General features: G+C 41.6%; 1 protein-coding gene across 3 annotated transcripts in view; it reads left to right on the top strand.

Moving 5' to 3' along the window:
• The window catches only part of atxn1a (ataxin 1a), a 99,581-nt gene extending 83,630 nt beyond the window's left edge, over positions 1–15,951 (top strand). For all 3 annotated transcript variants that reach the window (XM_042436527.1, XM_042436526.1, XM_042436528.1), the window contains 2 exons: positions 6,922–9,302; positions 12,287–15,951. In XM_042436527.1, coding sequence (XP_042292461.1) covers positions 7,440–9,302; positions 12,287–12,883 — 2,460 coding nt within the window. In that variant the 5' untranslated portion in view covers positions 6,922–7,439 and the 3' untranslated portion in view covers positions 12,884–15,951. The remainder of the gene's footprint in view (positions 1–6,921; positions 9,303–12,286) is intronic.
• The last annotated feature ends 2,521 nt before the right edge of the window (positions 15,952–18,472 follow it).

Raw genomic sequence — 18,472 nt, 5'->3', positions numbered from 1 at the left:
TATCAGCTGTTCAGTTTGGAATCAGTTGCTTAGAGATGGACATTGTCTGTCTTTAAATGTAAAACAGTATTGTTGTCTTAAATGACCATAGTTTTTTGTGGCCATAAAATCTGCAGCACTGGCAATATACACACAAACTACTTTATCACTGTTTGAAGAATTTATGAATTATACAGTAGAGTATTTTGTGTATTACCGTAACATGTGACTTGACTTTCAACATGTCATATTTATACATAATAACTGATCGATACATGAAAGATTTGTTTAATTCTGTTTCCCTTCAGGGTTTGAATAGCAAACATCAGCATCCATATGTTCTAATGCTTTTTTTGGTTCCACATACAGATGTAGAGTATATCTGTATACCAGAACTGTTTCTATGTGTGTGAAAGAAAGGTGTGTGTGTGGGTGTGTGTGTGTGTGTGTGTGTGTGTGTGTGTCTTAGTGTTTTTTAGTATGAAGCAGAAAGAGGGTGATATAGACACACCTCCGCTGTTTTGACCGTAGAAGGACAATAGTATAGTGCATGAGTGAATAGTTCAGGTTACTTGCTCTGCGTCTCTCTCTTTCTCTCTTTCTCTCTCTCTCACACACACACACACACACGCACACACGCACACAGTTTTTTCACGAGAGACCGCACTTGCACAGACTTAGGTAAGGTAGATCATTGTATTTGTGAATGTGTGTGTGTGTGTGAGAGACTAAAGCACATGGAGGACAGACGGCTTGGGTTACAGGTCATCTGATATCCACACACACATTAACTCACTCACACACACACACACACACACACACACGATGCAAACTCAGCAAGATTCAGGTGACATAGCTTTTCAGTGAATGTGTGTTTGAGTGTCAGTTTCAGTGAAGCAATACTCTCTCTTTTTGCAATGTAGGTCAGTTGAGCTTTCCTCTCGTTCTCTCTCTCCTTCCCTCCATGTTTCCCAGCCTTTCCTCACCCTCATACTCCTGTTCTTCAAATCCTTCTGTTGATCCTTCTCGGTCTCTCCCTCCATTAATTGTTGCTGTAGTTCTACTGGGGTTTTTTGTGTGCTTTTTTTGTTCAAAATACCAAAGTTTCCCACCCTGCATGCTGGCAGAGTTACAGTAATAAGGAGGAAATGTAGGCCTCTGCAGAGTCCATTTTCTACTTTTCACTCTTTTTTCTCCCTCTTCCTCAAATTCAACAGTGTTTTTTCTCTTCTTCCTCTATCTTTTAATCTCTCACTAACACTGCAAGATAAAAGAGGAAAGGACTTCAGCATGAAAGTTTAGGGGTTTCCATGGGAATATTGCATGTGTATTTGTGTGTATGTGTGTCTCCTCCTCAGTTGTTGCTGTATTTTAGATAAAGCTGCTCCAAACAATATTTTCATATTAACAATAGATCAAATGTATAATGAAAAAAGGGTTGCTCATAGTGACAAGGTGAGAGAATTATTGACTCTAACATCTTTGATTTATATGGTCAGCAACTTAACTATTTTGTTTCACTCTCCCCAGTGTCGTTTACAGATGCAACAGGTAGCTGTTTTCAGCGCTCTAAAAACACGCTGCACACTGCCTGTCCAGAACCAAGCAGCAGACAGACAAAGTTGGCGACTAACTGGTGCACAAATTGGAGCATTTAGCAGCTAAAGAGCCAGATATTTTTCCCTGGAGTTGGTGGAAAGCAAACTAGGGATTAAAATGAAAGTGAATATTGGACTTCCATTCAGCAGGTGGCCAGAAATACAATTCCAAATGAATGCTGATGTCGCTCCATAAGTACCGAATGTGGAAACAGGCAACAGTTTGCTATCAAACTGAACATATCAACTTTATAAGGTGATGATATGTCAAGGTGGTGCTTACTGCCTTGCTTGCAGCCCCCAAGTGGCTAAAAATCTGTTCCTGTACTTCCATATTGTACAATTTTCCCCATTTTATATAACTCAGTAGTCATGCAAGATGACAAACTACTTTTATTGTTGTAGTAATTTACACCCCTTCTGCTGTAATATAAGACTTACTGTGATATGTTGCTTTACTTTAGCACACACAGTTATTCCAAGCATAAACTGCTCAGCAGCTGCAGTACCATACCACTCTTATTACACATACTGAATGTAACAGCAGCACAATATATCCCATTACACGATGCATATAATATTTCTCTTGGAATTCTCAGAGACTTTTCTCACATGCCAGAGTGAACTGTCAGAAATGACGTACCTCTCTCCGAAGATAAAAGCTCTCATAGACGGCAGCATGAACAGATCTGTGGCTGGATGTACAGACACTGTCAGTGTTTGATGTGACAGCTGATATGAAATGTCTCTGATCTGTGAGCTCTCAGATACATAATGTTCCTCTTATCTCAAAGTTTTAATTTGGGCAAGAGCTTGTTGAATATAAGCAGAATAGTGTGGCTTCTTTGTTTCGTAATCTTTCCATACCTGTATTTTATGACTCTGCATGAACAGTACAGGGAATGAGGTGTGGTACAGTGAAGAGACAAGAAGAAGATTAATGCTGAGTTTGATGCCAAGAAAGAAGAAGTAAAGGCATTTAGAGACAGAAGATTAAGAACATAAAACCATTAGTTGGAAGAATGATAATTGAGAATGGAGTTATGAAGTAGGAGAGGTGGGCAGGCTGAGGCAGGACAGTTGAGTGGAGGTAAAGTGAAGAAGAAGAGTGCATTTCAATGCTAAAAGCTCACCTATCAACAGTACCTCTCAACACACCTCTGAGTCATTCTTGTTTGATTGAACAGATGGTGTGTGCTTGAGCAAATGTGCTCTCACTACCATAAAACAAAGCCCGTACAGTATGTGTGTGTGCACGTTCTTCTACTGTATGTGCATGTGAATTTGCATGTGTGTTTACTCCTACGCAAAAGTCTCTGCAGTTGTGTTGTAGTAGCACTGCGACACTTCTTAAATCACAGGAATCTGCTTGAGATGCAAAATGTCCCCGGTCCCTAGAGAACACATGCACACACACACACACACACACACATATATATATATATATATATATATATATATATATATATATATACATACAGTGGGTGCAAATGGTATCACTCCGCAGGAATTAGCAAATCAGCCTTAGGGAGCCTTGTAAGTGTTGACCTAGTCATTTTGGTTGAAAGATTACATTTTGTGGCTTGGCAGCTGCAGAGATCAGATTCATCACCGATACAAGAGGCCATGTCAGTGAGTCTAATGTGAGAAGTGTTAGAAACAATTGTACTTTTATTCAGTGATTTTACAAAATCAGCTGCATAAATATGGCTGTGGCCTGCTTTCATATCATTCTGATCCTCAGTCTCTTTGAAAGGCTATTTGAAAGTTTATTATTCACTTTTTTATTTTGTCAAACTATTTTATTGCCTATTTATTTATTTATTTGATTGAAGCAAATTATTCACATTTTTCCTTTTGGCTCGAGTATTCATTTAAGTTACCATTTTGTTGTTTTGATTATTACAGTAAAGCTCATGCTTTTGTAGTTTCACAGTAGCATTAAACACACTCAGCTGATGATACTGTAAACTCACTATGTAAACATTTAACTGAGGAAATTAATTGACAACGCTTTTATCGCAGTCAATGTGTTGTTGCCGTAACAACAGTTTTCCTTACTGTGTATGTTTAGTGTAAGTTTGTAGTGTGTTAGTCAACTGATACTCTGCCCACTTTCAAGTGTGCAAATGCTGAAAGTCTTTGAGTCGGACAAATACATGTGTCAGTGTATGTGCTTTTGTGCACTAGTTGGTGGAAGCGTGTGGGTGTGGGTGTTTGTGTGTGAACTTGTGCTGTGTGTCAGGAAAAGAACATGTGTCAGCATAATTGAATATGCCCAGGTGTCAGTGTTTGAGTAAGCAAGATGGTGTGTGCCTGGTTGTGTGCGTGCGTGCGTGCGTGCGTGCGTGCGTGCGTGCGTGCGTGCGTGCGTGTGTGTGTGTGGGTGGGTGGTTGGGTGGGTGTGTGAGTGCATGTGCTTGAAATGCTTTTACATTATTTATGAGATTCACACCAAGCTTTCCATCTTTTGCAGCAGGGGGTCCTCTCTAACAGATGGCACACACACACACACATACACATACACACACACACTTTACTGAGTACAGCACAGGCTTGTTATTGGTGGTTCAAGTGCTGCGGGTGCTGAAAACTTCTTGGAATTGTTCAGGCTATTATCAGGGGTCCCACTTTTACATTTTGTCAATAATCTCTTAACCACAGAAACACAAGACATGTTTACATTGTAGGCCACAGATATTTTCACAGTTTTTAATTGTCCAAGTTCAATTATCGGCAAGTTCAGCACATAATATTTTACAACTGTCTCTAATATAAATTATTATATGGATTTTTTGACATTGCCTACTGTTTGGCCTGAATTTATCATTATCATTGGCCTATTAATATAAACTGACACCAGTTGTGATAGAATTGTTGTATTATAACAAAATCTGAAGCATATGTTAAATGCCAGCTCTGACTTACTCCATCTCTAAAATCTGGGGGCATGTTCACCACATGCTCTTTTGTTAGCTCATGGCCTCTTTTCCATCCTTCAGACATTCTAGTTCTATTCAAACACTGTTTGAGAGTGTGTCTGAGCTCTTGAAGTGTCCTCGTGTTAGTCCATGGCCTCTCTTTGGCCTGTTTGTCAGCCTTCATGGCAATAAACACAACAGTTTCTCTTCTTGGATTCCTTTTGTTGTGCCTCTATATTTTTCTCGGTGCGGCACGGCATTTTGCTGGCAGATGTTGCCGCTCTATAGTATGCCTTGTCTTTTTTCATTTTCATTCCATTTTCATGTCCTCTGTCTGCAGGAACCATGTGTTGTTCTCCATCTTCCAGTCCCAGAATTGAATTTGCGCCTGCTTTCAAAACATGATCTAGGCTATATTTTGATTCATAAAAGTAGGTTTGGTTTATACAGGGAATTTGTGAAAAAAGCAGAGGGGGGTATGTTTTTGAAATGTTTTTATCTATGAAAATAAATCAGAACCACAGTGGGCCTATATCGAGCATATAAGCATATAATTTCTTGCAGCCGTTACAGTAACATTTATAAAATAATTATGAACTTTAATAAAACAATTATGGAACTTAAACTTGACAAATGCATTTGCAAGAATACTTTAATCCATTTTTAAAAAATTGAATTAATCAAGCGCAATATTTTCACTCTCAGCCATGTGATGTCAAGTTCATGCCTTGTTCTTTCCTCATGCAGACACATAGGAGTTGTGATTGTATACAACAAAACAGAATGTTAAATGTTGATATAACATGCCAGAATTAAATCCCCCAATGCTCCTTTCAGTAGTGTGGATGGCTCCACTCGGCCAGACGTGTGATTACACTTAATGTCATTCTTGCAAGTCACTGTTTAATTCAGATCTATGTGTAGCACACAGCAAACTTCAATGTGTGATAGAAGATAATCATGCAATAGCAACATGCAATAGCACAACGTGCTGTCATCATAAAAATAAATAGGCTACAGTAGATGCCAAACAAAGAAAACAGTCTGCTTTGATGATGGACTTCTGTCTTCTTTCCATGCTGTCCTGTGTAGGGGTCATCCATGGTGTGTGGCCCTTCTTTTACCCACATCTCCAAGCAGGGAAGGAGGCAACCCCTTGTCCATTTACTGTGTCATCACATAGCCTAGACGCCATGTCTCTATTGTCACAAAAGCACGAGCGCTGACAGTGAAAGTCCATTTCTGATTTTAATGTTGTTTGCACTATAGACTTTTCACTTTGCAGCCCTTCACTTATATATTTTTTAATAGCCTGTTTTTATTTTAGATATATTATATGGTCTATGGGTGAAGCAGCATAAATTACTATAAGGGTGATAAATTTTTGTTCCCACCAGGGATAAAAAGTAATTCAGCAGAGGCAGGTTATACAGTATAGACTAAAGGGGGGGAATCCCCACCATCCTCGCCAGCAAATTGCACCCTGGGTTTATACCCAACCATCAAAAGTTCAAAGTTAGGTCACACTGAACTGAACCTTAAGCTAAAAAATCCATTTGCTTCATGGTAACCTGTGGTTAATAGCTTTTTTTTTCCAAAATTTAAAAAACAATTTGCTCCAGCAATATTAATGGTCAAATGCTATCAGAATCTATGACAATGTGCAAGGAGAATTTAAATTAAAGTTTACATTTTTCTCATCACAAGGATTTGTTTGAAGAAAAATGAGACAATCCCCCTGAAAATTGAGGCTGTATTTGTTGTTCTATTTGTGTCCACCAGAGTTATCTGGGATTTTTTATAAATTAAAAATTCAAGTGACTATTTAAACTTTTACACCTTCAAACAAAATGAATTCTCATGCTTACATTTTATACTCAAAATAAGAGTCTCAACCTTTTTTTTCATTCTTTCCCTCTCATTGCCTCTTTTTGCCATGGTCAACCAACCATGGTCATCAGTCAAATTATCACTTTTTTCTTGTCATCATGTTTGGCTTGTTTAGTCTATTTAAATGTGTTGAGTGAGTTATTTAGGTGTGCATTATACACTGACTCAATTTTTTCTTTATGCATGTTAGATGGTTGTTTTGTTTTGAGACTGTGTGGACACATCTACTGTATATAGTAGTGCTCACTTGTGGCACTATAAGCTTGACCAGAGATACTTCCTTTGTGATGCACTGCATTGGGTTACTTGCAGTGTGATATTTTATTTAATTTTCTTTAAAAACAGTTAGCTGATGGCATACTTACGCAGATTTAGAAGGTATGCATTTTTAGGTTTTTAAAGTTATTATGTTTGCAGTTTAGAACAAACAGAAAAGTATCTAACCACATTTATCTCAATCTCTATGTATTTACCTATTCATCTGTTTGAGATCCACACCTTTTCCTAACAGTCTTCCTTTTTCTCTTTCACAGGATTGTGCTGTGTGTGGGCAGGCTTGCTTTTGCAGGGAAATGATTCCGCATGAAGTGCGACGCACTCGGCCCCCTGTCGTCCTCGGCGGCAGCAGCAGGTGTGACGTCGTGACACTCTCCCCTACCACACTGAGCTCACCCTTCAGCCGTTAAAGACCCCTGGACCGAACAGACCGTCCTACCCCTCCCCTCTAACCACCCCTCCATATCTTCATTCCCATCTTTAATCCTTCCCTCACCTGCTTGATAGGGCCTGGATTTTCTTTGTTATCATAGAAAGACCTGATAACCAACGGCCCTGGGTGAGCTGGATAGAGAGGGAAAGAGAGACAAGATTTGGAAGGTTAATTCATAGCTAATAGAAATAAGACAAAGGATAGAACATCAAAAGTGAGAAAAGGAGAGAGGAAAGTGAAATAGAAAGTCAACGAAGGAGGGAACAAGAAAGAAAGAAAAAGCAATAAAAGTCCAAAAGAAAGATAACGCAAGTACTGTGAGGGACGTGAGGCGAAATCAGCATGAAGTCCAACCAGGAACGCAGTAATGAATGTCTGCCCCCAAAGAAGAGGGAGATCCCTGCAAGCACATTACCATCTGAAAATCGCTCACCTACCATACCACCTGCCAGCGACAGCCAGCGCACAGAGAACATGGCCTGGCTGGCCAGTGTGGCTGGTGGGAATGAGAGTGGTGTGAGTGGGCACTGTAGCTCCAGTCAGTCTGATGGGCCCCAGTATAAATCCCTCTCCTCCACATCAGACTCCTTGTCCTCCTCTTCCTCACTAAGGCTAGTCTCATCTCTTCCCACAGTGTATACATCCCCCCTGTCACAGTCCACAGTTGGAGGAACTGTCCATTACACCCAACTGCCTCCCAATCTGCAGTTTATAGCCTCACCCTACACTGCCCCATACACAGGCTACGTCTCCCCTCAACTGCTTCCACCTCCTCCTCCACCTCCCCCCCTCTCCTCCTCCTCTTCTTTGGCCACACAGAGACCCTCACACACAGAGACAGCCTCTGCTCCTTTGCAGACCTCCAAACATGACCAGCAGCGAGCATCCATTGGGCGTACATCCATGCCACCACCTCCTACAGACCCTGCCCCTCACTATGTTCAAATGTCAACCTCTCCACGGACTGTGCCGTCGCCTCATCACCAAGGAGGTGCTCACCTTCCACCCCAGTCACTGCACCCCCATCATACTTTGGGACATGGCATGCCCCAGGTTGTGGTGCAGTATACGGACGGACCCACCAGGAAAGACGAAGTTGGCTCCAGACCCAGAGAGCTTCACAATGGAGGCCTGGAAAGGGGTCGGCGGTATGTCGCATCCCCTGAGTCCAGCCTCTGTAAACCAGGGAGCAAATCAAGGGACGCCACCTCTTCCTTGTCCTCATCAGCGTACGAGGCCCGCCATCTGGTTCTGCCATCAGACTACTGTACTCATGATCCCTCAGGGCTGAGAACCTCTGTCATGCTAATGCCTAACAGCCACAGGGACCACCAGCTGGTACCACCTAGAGCCAGCCCTGAGAAGTTGACAACCTCCGCCACCACACACCCGGAGAAAGGTGGAATCATCTTGGGCAAGCCTGTCAATCGTACCCCTTCCTCCTCCAACACCACCTCCTCTTTCACGTTTCCACCCCCATTAAGTGTAGACAGCCTGAAAGCTGTTAGTTCACTGTCGCCTCAGACCGTTATCCAGACCACCCACAACTCTACAGAGCCATTGTCAATGGGGCTGCCCTCCACCAGTATCTACCCACAGCCACCTATCATTGGTTACATTGCAGGTGGCAGTGGGAGCCAGCATACGCCAATCAGCTATCACACCAGCCTACAACAACACTTACTCATTCCTGGCGCCCAACCAGTCATAATCCCTGTTAGCGGAGGTGGAGTCACCACATTGGAACCTGTAACCTCCCACGTGACATCATCCACCCAAGCTGCACCATTTCCTACCACACTCCCACACACATACATTGCTGCCCCCATCCCCAAAGGAGAAACTCTGGAAACCCCCAGTGGCACGTATCACCAGGCCGCTTCAGGTGCAGTGGTCCAAGCCCAGCTTCATCTCCCCATTGTTCCCGCTCCGCCAGGGCTGGTCGCCCCCTCTGTGCCTCCTCCCCCGTCCAGTACGGTGGTTCCCCCCTCACTTCCCCCATATTTCATCAAGGGCTCCATCATCCAGCTGGCCGATGGGGAGCTGAAACGTGTGGAGGACTTGAAGACGGAGGACTTCATCCAGAGTGCAGAGATCAGCAGTGAGCTGAAGATTGACTCGTCCACAGTGGAGCGCATTGAAGGGAGCCATACCTCACCCAACTTTGCTGTGGTTCAGTTCTCTGTTGGTGAGCACCGTGCACAGGTGAGAGAAAGGGTTTCTCCCTTATTCCTCTATTATAGTCTGTTCCTGTTGTGGAGCCCGTCATACATGACATCACACAATTAATTTATCTTTTAAGAAATAAACACGCTTATTTGCTTTGTTGCCAAAAGTTAGATGAGAAGATTGATCCTACTCTCATGTCTGCTACTGCCAGCAGAGGGTAAGCTTAGCTAAGCATTGACACTGAAAGCAGTGAGAAACAGCTAGTTTAACTTGGTCTAAAAATAAAAGTTCTAATAATAATTAACACATTACATCACATTTGGTTAATCTGTGCAAAGAACAAAATGTTAAAATAACAAGTTGTAGTTTTAAAGGGGGTGTTGTGCTGGACAGTTTCTTGACCAGGAGCAATTTTTGTACATTTGGCTGGCTGTTTCCCTCTGCTTCCAGTCTTTTTAATAAGCTAAGCTAAGTAGCTGCTAATTGTAGCTTTGTAATGGACAGACATGAGGTTGGTTTTGATCTTTTCATCTTGCTCTCGGCAAGACAGTGTACAAGCATCAAACCATTCCTTTAAGTCCTTTTATTAATGTTTAGTTCTCTCCAAAGACTTAAGTTCAATCCAGCATCAAGCTAAACAGCCCAGTTGTAGTTTGCCTCTGTGAATGTCAAAGATGACTTTCAACTAGATCCCTTAGAATGCTTTTATATATATTCTTAGCCGGTGTTATTAATGTTGAATGACAAGTGTTCAGATGCTCCCATACTAATGACTCTTATTATCGTGAATCTCACAGGACTCTGCTATTACCTCTCTAATTAAGTTCAATGTACCAGGATGACAGTCAGGTAAAAACATATTCTGGTTTTGAGCTTTAGAGAGGTTCAAAGAGTTGACTTTGGAATCTACTAATCAAGTTTTCTATTAAGTATATAAAGGCAGGAAAATGAATGCATGGATACAGTACGATTTTTACTGCCACATACTTTTCAGGTTTGACAGAAGCCCTGAAAATATATTTCTTTAGTATCTCGTTTAGTTTTAACTCCAACCCATACTGCTAAAAATATTGTATAAGTATTGATTCAAAATTACACCAAGGATACATGTCTTATTTCCACATAATATTTCATACTCTGAAAAGATCAATATTTTTCTCACAGTAATCTCTTAACATCTAATACAATGCCACAATTTATCTTTCTGTTTTCTGTCTCTGGTTCCCTCCAACTCCTTCAAACACAGTTTCACACACTCACATACACATACACACTCCTCGCTGTCTTTGATAGCGAGGAGTGTGCGTTAAAGCTAGATAATCTATTTCATCTGTCCATGCTGTGACTCGTCCACCCACACAGCAGATCTCTAACCATCTCTCCAGCCCCCGGCTGCTCTTTGATACCGTACCCCACAAAAGCTGACCATCTTTCAAAGACTTATCTTTCACTCTTGTACTCCCTCAGTGGCTCTTATTTCTTCTTTTCCAGAGAGGTGGTAGCAGCTTTGAGTCCACACTCCAAGGACTTACTCTGAGAAGTCAAAAATTATATAATACAGGAGGGAAAATATTGCCTGACGTTTGCTTTGAGAGGGTGTTTGATACATCTTACACTTCTATCGTTCTTGACATTGTTCTCTTTCACACCCGCTTCCTCAGTCCTCTTCTTGTTCAACCCACCCTCCCTTTGTAGCTTGCCTTTTCATCTCTGTCTCAGTAACTTCCTCCACTCCCATCTTCTCATTCTCTCTCCTCTAGTTCAGATTTTCCTTCACTTCATCTTTTTTCTCCTCAGGTTTATTTTCTCCCTCGCCCCCTCTTGCCCAAAGACTTTTCTGCTTTTATCTGTCATCTTTTCATTCTCTCATACATACAAATGATAATGCAGACTCCAATCAGAAACTAAAACTACAGCAGTCAACACTTCATCAAAACGTCATCTCTTCACCTCTTCATTGATTTTGTGTAATGGACCACAAGGTTTAATTTTTAGGTTGATATTGTTTTCTTAAAATAAGTTGTCAGACATTTTTTCCCAAGGAATGCTTGTATTTCTTCTCTACTATCATCAATATCCAGTTGCGTCTCTCTGTAAAACAAACCCATCACTATTGGTTATTACATTATTGTGTTGCTGATTTTAAGGACTGTGTGTCCCAAAACTTGTTTCATTCAGCTAAATTTGGACACAACTAAAGTAACTGTTGTTTCTAGCAAGCAGTCATCTCTTCGTTCTCATTTGTACATCAACCTGTATCGAAATTTAAAAGTTTCTCTAGTAATCACCTTCAGGAACAAACGTGATATAAACACGTCTGTTACAGTAAAATAATGTTTTTATTAAAATACTGGTCTAGACTCCAACTGATGTTTTATACATGCTTCTAAATTATGTTTGAGTACTCCTTGGTTTCAACTCTAAAGTTGTGGCACCACTCAAGTCAAGAATGAGCATCGACTATTCACAAAAACTCAATGCGTCTGTAATTTTTTTAAACTTCAGGATTGATTAGGATCACAGAATGATGGAATAATCATAATCAATCATGGAATATGCAACAAAAGTCCCCGGTTGGACTCAAACTGGATGTTGAAATTACATGGTCAGCATCATAATAAAACACTTGGCCAACAGGAATCCTCAGAATCTAAGATTCTACGAAAGTCAATTAAAGATTTACTTTTTTTGTTGTACTCCCCAGCTACTGTGTGTGTCTTTTTGACCCTTAATATAACATCGGAGATCTTTGTCAGGGCCCTTGTCACCATTTTCTTCCCTCTAGGCTACAGATATGTGGTTACTTGGGTGGCCCTAGGGTTTTGTCCCCGGTTCAGGTCTAATACCTAGTGGTATTTTTTTCCTTTAAATTATATTGTTACTTATTTAGTCGCAACCATTCAATGTTGTAGAAAATACTAAGGATTTGAAACCAAGTTTTAAGTCATTTTCCTTACAGACAATCTGTTATATTCAAGTGCCTTTGTATTGATGTATTTCACTCATTTCCTGTCCTCTAGGTGAGTGTGGAGGTCTTGGTGGAGTACCCCTTCTTTGTCTTTGGCCAAGGCTGGTCTTCGTGCTGCCCAGACCGGACCACCCAGCTCCTGGAGCTGCCTTGCACCAAGCTTTCTGTGGGCGATGTTTGTATTTCACTCACCCTCAAGAACCTGAGGAATGGATCTCTGAAGAAGACTCAGCCCCTGGAGCTGGCCAACCCTGCCTCTGTCCCAGCCTCCAGCCACGGGCACCTCAAACCCCCCAAAGCTGTCTCAGACGCCCCCCAGAGCTGCAGTGGAGGAGGCTCCAGGCATGGGGAGCGGGAGAATGGCATCAGCCAACGGGGGAGCGGTGGAAGTGGGAACGGGAGTGGACGGGGAGCCAATGTGGAAAACGGGGATGTCATGTTTGGGGATAGAGGGTCAGTTTCTAAAGGTCAGGTTGCCGAAGCTGGCTCCAGTAAGCCATCAGGAGGCAGAAAGAGGAGGTGGTCAGCCCCTGAAGGTCGAAAAGTAGAAAAATCAGAGGAGGAGCCACCTTTGACCCTACCCAAACCTTCCTTCATCCCTCACGAGGTGAAAGTCAGCATCGAGGGAAGGTCGAATATTGGCAAGTGAAGGCTAGCAGGAATGTTAATAACCCTTGGGATTTGGAAAAGAAAAAAACATAAAAGGATTCTACAAAAAAAAAAACACAAATGCCCACATTAATGTTTCATTTGTCTTGGTTTTAAAGTTTTGTTTTCTGTTTTTGTTTTCTATCTTGAATACTGTACTGTAGAGGAAACTTTACTCTACATGTTATCACCTTACATTAAGTCCATGTAGTTTATAACACATTTTTATAGATGGATTTGATATCACACAAGCAATCAGTGCCGTTTTGATGGTTTTCATGAGAAGACTTTTGGTGAGGGATTTGTGAAGTGTGCTAAATGTTTATCGGTGGCTGTGTGGCACACAGGAGCAACGCTTGATGGCTCTACTCGGCTGGCTGCACATTACACATTATGTAAATTTCAAATTGAATTAGCTCACAGTTGGCTTCCTGACAGTGAGTTCACTCCCTGTGCACTGCAAGTGAGGCTGCCTGGATGGAAAGACTTTCCCACCACCCCTGGCAGCGCCTGCGGTTGTACATTGGGCCACAGGGGTGATATAATGTCAGCTGATCCTGAGCATGAAGGATTTGTTGGTAAATCATGCAATTTTCCATTTTGCTAAATCAGAAAATCATCTGGAAAAATGTAATTCGCCAAGTCTTTAGTATAAATGTACCAGACCGGATTTGTAATGTCATCAAGTGGTGCCGGTGTGCCACACAAAAGAGAGGGAACAACACTTATTCTGTTCAGTTCGATGTGAGAGAAGTCTTTACTTTCATCTTTCAGCATTTTATTTTAATTTGTTTTTCTTAAACCCCTCGTCTTCTATCTCACCAAGATAGTTGTTTTTAATGATTGTCAAAAACCTTAATCAGGGGTCATTTAGTCCTAGATTGAACCTAGGTGGGTCAATGTTAATGTGAGATACCCTAACCTAACACATACAAGTGCAAACACGCTGGGTTGGCGAACTTCACAGAAAATAGTAAGAGGAAGACTGCATACGATCCTCATTGTTTTCGATGAATTACTTTATATTTTTTTATCCAGAAAGGCTGCGTGAGAGGAACCGAGATAATTCTGCATGTCCGTTCTGAGAGGGTCAGGATGTTTCAAAGCACTTCACACACCTGTCACACTCACCATACAGCCGATAAATATTTGTTGTCTCTTTATTTACGCAGTACTGTATGTTTTTAGATTTTTTTTTTTTTTTTTGTAGACAAGGGTAAAAAAAAAAGTAGCAACAGCACTTTGGAAAGGTGAAGCTTTTGGAAAAGTGAAGGGGTGGTTTTGGTAATGTGGGAGTGGATGTACCATGGGGTCACCAAGAAAGGGATGAATGTGATGGAGTATTGGAGAAAAATTCCAGTGTGTAGATGGTTAGAGAAAAATTTACAGTGACAAAAGGAATTAGAAATATGATGGTTTTTAGCATGTGCGCTTGTGCAGCCGGTCAGCCATGCAAACGTGAGGGAAAAAGTATCGGAATGTGTTTTGATCCCAGTGATGTTCTGTACTTAGACTGAGAGCAATGATCGGAAGCTCACGCCACAGAATTTTGAAGGGTGTCGTATATTTGTAATGTGTGTGTGTGTGTGTGTGTGTGTATGTGCTGGAGTGTGCATGATGCTAGTCTGTGTCTGTCCATACACACACACACACACACACACACACACACACATACTTACACAAACACAAAACAGTACAGACCATCCCTGAAACACAATGACTTATGATATGTACTGTATAGGTTGAGAAGCATTTAGATGAAAGGAGGTGCTTATATTTTTGGTGCATATTGTCCCTACTGCAAAGACACTAGCGGACTGATGTTGGATTTATGCACACTGGTAACAGTACAGTTGTACAGTGCTCTGTGGTGTGTTTGTGTATGTGAATGCGTTTGTGTATGAGTGTATGTATACTGTGTATAGGAAAAAGGATATACTCATTTGATATATAGACGATGCTAAATGTCCAGTGTTTCTACTTGGAGTCTTTACTTAAGAGAATCTTGCAATTTGCACATCAGGAGGAGGGAGTTAGGTGGAGACATGAGTTTTAACGGCCCTGTCCTGAAACGAGCCCTAGACCACGTGACACACTGGAGGAGACCAGGGTTTTTTGTTCCTCAACAACAGGCACTTGTCACATTGTAGAAGAACAGGTCAAATTACATTCAAAGTTTTACCAACACAAGCATAGCTGTAAACCAGAATTTTAACACGTGCCTGCCTACTGAATTTAATTACAGATTTGTGGTGTATCTCAAGGTGAATACTGACTTTTTTTTTGTCCACTTTCCCTGCTGTTTAAACCGGGGTGTCCAGGGTGTAGCGGCTTGGGTTCAGTTCTGAACACGGTCTGTGCTTTCAGCCAGCTGAAACCCTATTTCACTAAGATGTAGCAGTTACCTCAACAGATGTGCTTGCTTGGTTGGACCAACATTTATAGTTCTGTAAGCAACTGGGTCAGACTAATTCAACATCCTCATAGGCTCTCGCTCTCTCTCTCTTATATATAAGAAAGTCCTGCTCTCCTTCTGAGCTCGGTTTCCGAGGTGTAGCGTGAAGTGTCTACTAGCTGACGATCCTTTGGCGATCTGATTATACTGCATGTAAAAACGTCTGTCTGTTGTTGGAAGGTGGAGATGGCTTCCTACACGCATATCTGTTGAGCTTTCTATACAGATCAGTTGTATTTTCATCCCACTGACAGTAAGTTAAAGCAGTAAGTTTTAACTGAGTGGGGCAGCGCTGTTTCAGGTGGTGGGAGTTTACCAGGGTGATGGCAGGATGGATGTGTGCTCCGATGGCTGAGGAATGGATGAATAGGTGGTTGAATAATTGTGCAAATGGATGGTGATGGTGAGTGAATGAGAAGACCCCCCCCCCTCCCCCATATGAGATTTGAAAATGCTTTATTTTTTATAATAAAACAGGGTTTCTCAGATCAACACCACCACAGTAATGCATTTTCATTTCTTCCTTTTCCTATTGAAACATCATGATCATTACGTAGTAGTAATATGTGTGTGTGTGTGTGTGTGTGTGTGTGTGTGTGTGTGTACCTGTTTTGCAATCTGTGTGTGTGTGTGTGTGTGGCTGCGTTTTGTCAATGTCCCCACCCCACCCCCACCCCCCTCACCCCCTTCCCTATCAACATAATAAAAAAGCAGAACAGCAACATCTAAACAAACCTGTCAACCACTCAGACCATTAAAACTTTAACTGTCGGTCAGGTTTAAAACAAACAAACAAACAAACAAAAAAAGAAATATGGAGCCAAAGCCAAGTGATGCTGTTGTTACTTTGGTTATTTTAGAAAGCAATAGTACGATAATATTCAGGCACTCTACTTGTGTATGAGTGGAACACACACAAACACACACACACACAGAGAATCATTCCACTCACGTTATCTGCAATAAGCATTTAATAATAATTCTCTAGCATTACAACCAAAACAGATTTCTATACGCAATATAGAGAAAATATAATCTTGTCATATACTGGAAAACGTTTTTAGAAGCTCATATACCCAGAACACAACTCACTTCTCCCCTTAAAGTACGCCTAAATCTTTTACGAATTGCAGTTGCAACACCAGTTGCTAGTTTTTCAGGGAAGTGTCTCATATATGCAGTAACTGAACATAACCCCCAAAACCTCCTCTTATCCCAGCTGGTCAGAGTCACAAAAAAAGAAAAGCAAAAAAAAAAAAGCTGTTGTTACGCTTGCAGGTGTAGCTGTGCGTCGTTTGAAAGTGATGTCACGTGCACCTGAAGTAACCAGCAGGTGTTTAGACTCCGCCCAGGTCTGGCCTTGTTGCCACGTCTCCCGTAGTGACCTCGTTAACTTTGTTTCAGGTACCCAATCATAGCCAGCCAGCCTCACGTGCAACCTCTTCCCGAGGCGAAGCAATCGTTTAACCCTCGACAACCGTTAGCTACCTTTCAGTGCGGGCCTGGCCTGGACTGCCTGTTCCCCTCTTCAACATCATCTTTTGATATTTGGTCTCCTTTTCACTACTAGCTTATACAGGTCATTGTATTTGTACGTCAGTGGAAATGCATGCTTAGTAACGGACTATGAAACAAAGCAATCTGAAATGTAGACACTTTCTGAATACAGGGAGGGAAAGGCACATCATTGCAAGGTTTCAACATTTTTTGAGGGTTTGATGTTGTTTTGATTTTGTTTAATATAATCCCAAATTGAATCTTTTTTTTTTTTACCCCTTGAAATGTACCGCAACGTGCAATACTTAACATTTTGTTTTTCCCCCCTCCCTTCACTGTGCCAAGTGTATGTAGCATAGTCCTACTCCAGTGTCTCATCCTTGTTAACGGCTTGTGTGTTTTACTGTCTGTCAATGAGTCGGGATGTTTGTGAAGAGAGAAAAAAAAAAAGAAAAAAACAACGGAGAGATTGCCCGTACCTCTCTTTCCCTTTTGTCCTTTGCGGCCTTCCTAAATTTGTGAGTGTGTGAGACTGTCATGTCTCCTTGGTGTGTGTGTGTGTGTGTGTGTGTGTGTGTGTGTGTGTGTGTGTCTGCACCACGTGTCATGTGTGTAGTATGTTTGCTTATGTGCACCCCGGTGTTCAAACATGTGTGAGTGTGTTAGGTGTGACGCATGTGTGTGTGTGTGTGTGTGTGTGTGTGTGTAACGGAGTATTTTCTCCTATAATTGTCTGTGAGATCATAAACCTTGACCCTCGGCGGTTCACGGTGAGACCCACAGAAAAAAGAAAAACCTCATTGCTAGTGGGGACCACTTTTTTTGTAAAAAAAAACAAAAAAAAAGGAAAAAAAAACAAGAAAAAAAAACAACAACCAACCAACAGAGATGCACATGTAAGTAAGTAGAGGTAAAAGACTTGATAATGTTTCAGCACTTTCTAATCCTAGGATGGGCTTGGTCTAACCCCTCTGTCTCAGACCGATACCTTCCCTAGGGGTAACATTCATTCAAAACAGACAGAGAGAATGAGAATGAAAAAAGGGGGTGAATACTGATGAAAAAGAGAGACTCTGGCTCTCTGGTAGATGGAGATGGTTTAAGTTTTTGCACATCACCTTGCCGTAACCTTGTGTTTATCTGTCTGTGCTCCATCTCGCTTGGCGCCCGGCGCGTTCTTGGGTCCAACGGGCCGAGGTGTTAGGTGGTTCCTTGGTTCTTTTCTACTAGGAAAACCTTTTATCATGGAATGCATCCCTTCTTTTGTCGTGTTCGGGGATTGTTTGGAATCTTTTCCCACCCCACACTAACCAGTCTGTGCCATTAATTAGGTCTTTTTGTTCACATTTTGAGTTCTAATTTGGCAGATGTTTGTCAGGAGTCAGCACAGCTCGGTTTAGTCGTTGGGTGTGGAAAATGGTGCACACAAACCTTTGCTTTGTTTGCATTATCTTTGGTGCAGGAGCTTTTTTTTTCTGTTTTCGGTCTCCTTGTAGCACTCAATATAATGTCAGGGGACTTAAAACTATGTAGAGAATGTGTCATTGTTGAGTTTTTATGACAAGCTTCCTCACTAGAGGAACACTGCTAATGTCATCTTTTTTTTTTTTTTTAAATTGGCTTCTTGCACAACTTGAC

This window comes from Thunnus maccoyii, chromosome 15 (genome assembly GCF_910596095.1).
Source record: "Thunnus maccoyii chromosome 15, fThuMac1.1, whole genome shotgun sequence".
NCBI classification, from domain to species: Eukaryota; Metazoa; Chordata; class Actinopteri; order Scombriformes; family Scombridae; genus Thunnus; species Thunnus maccoyii.
Note: the sequence above shows the minus strand (reverse complement) of the source record. Positions and strands in the feature narration are given on the sequence as shown.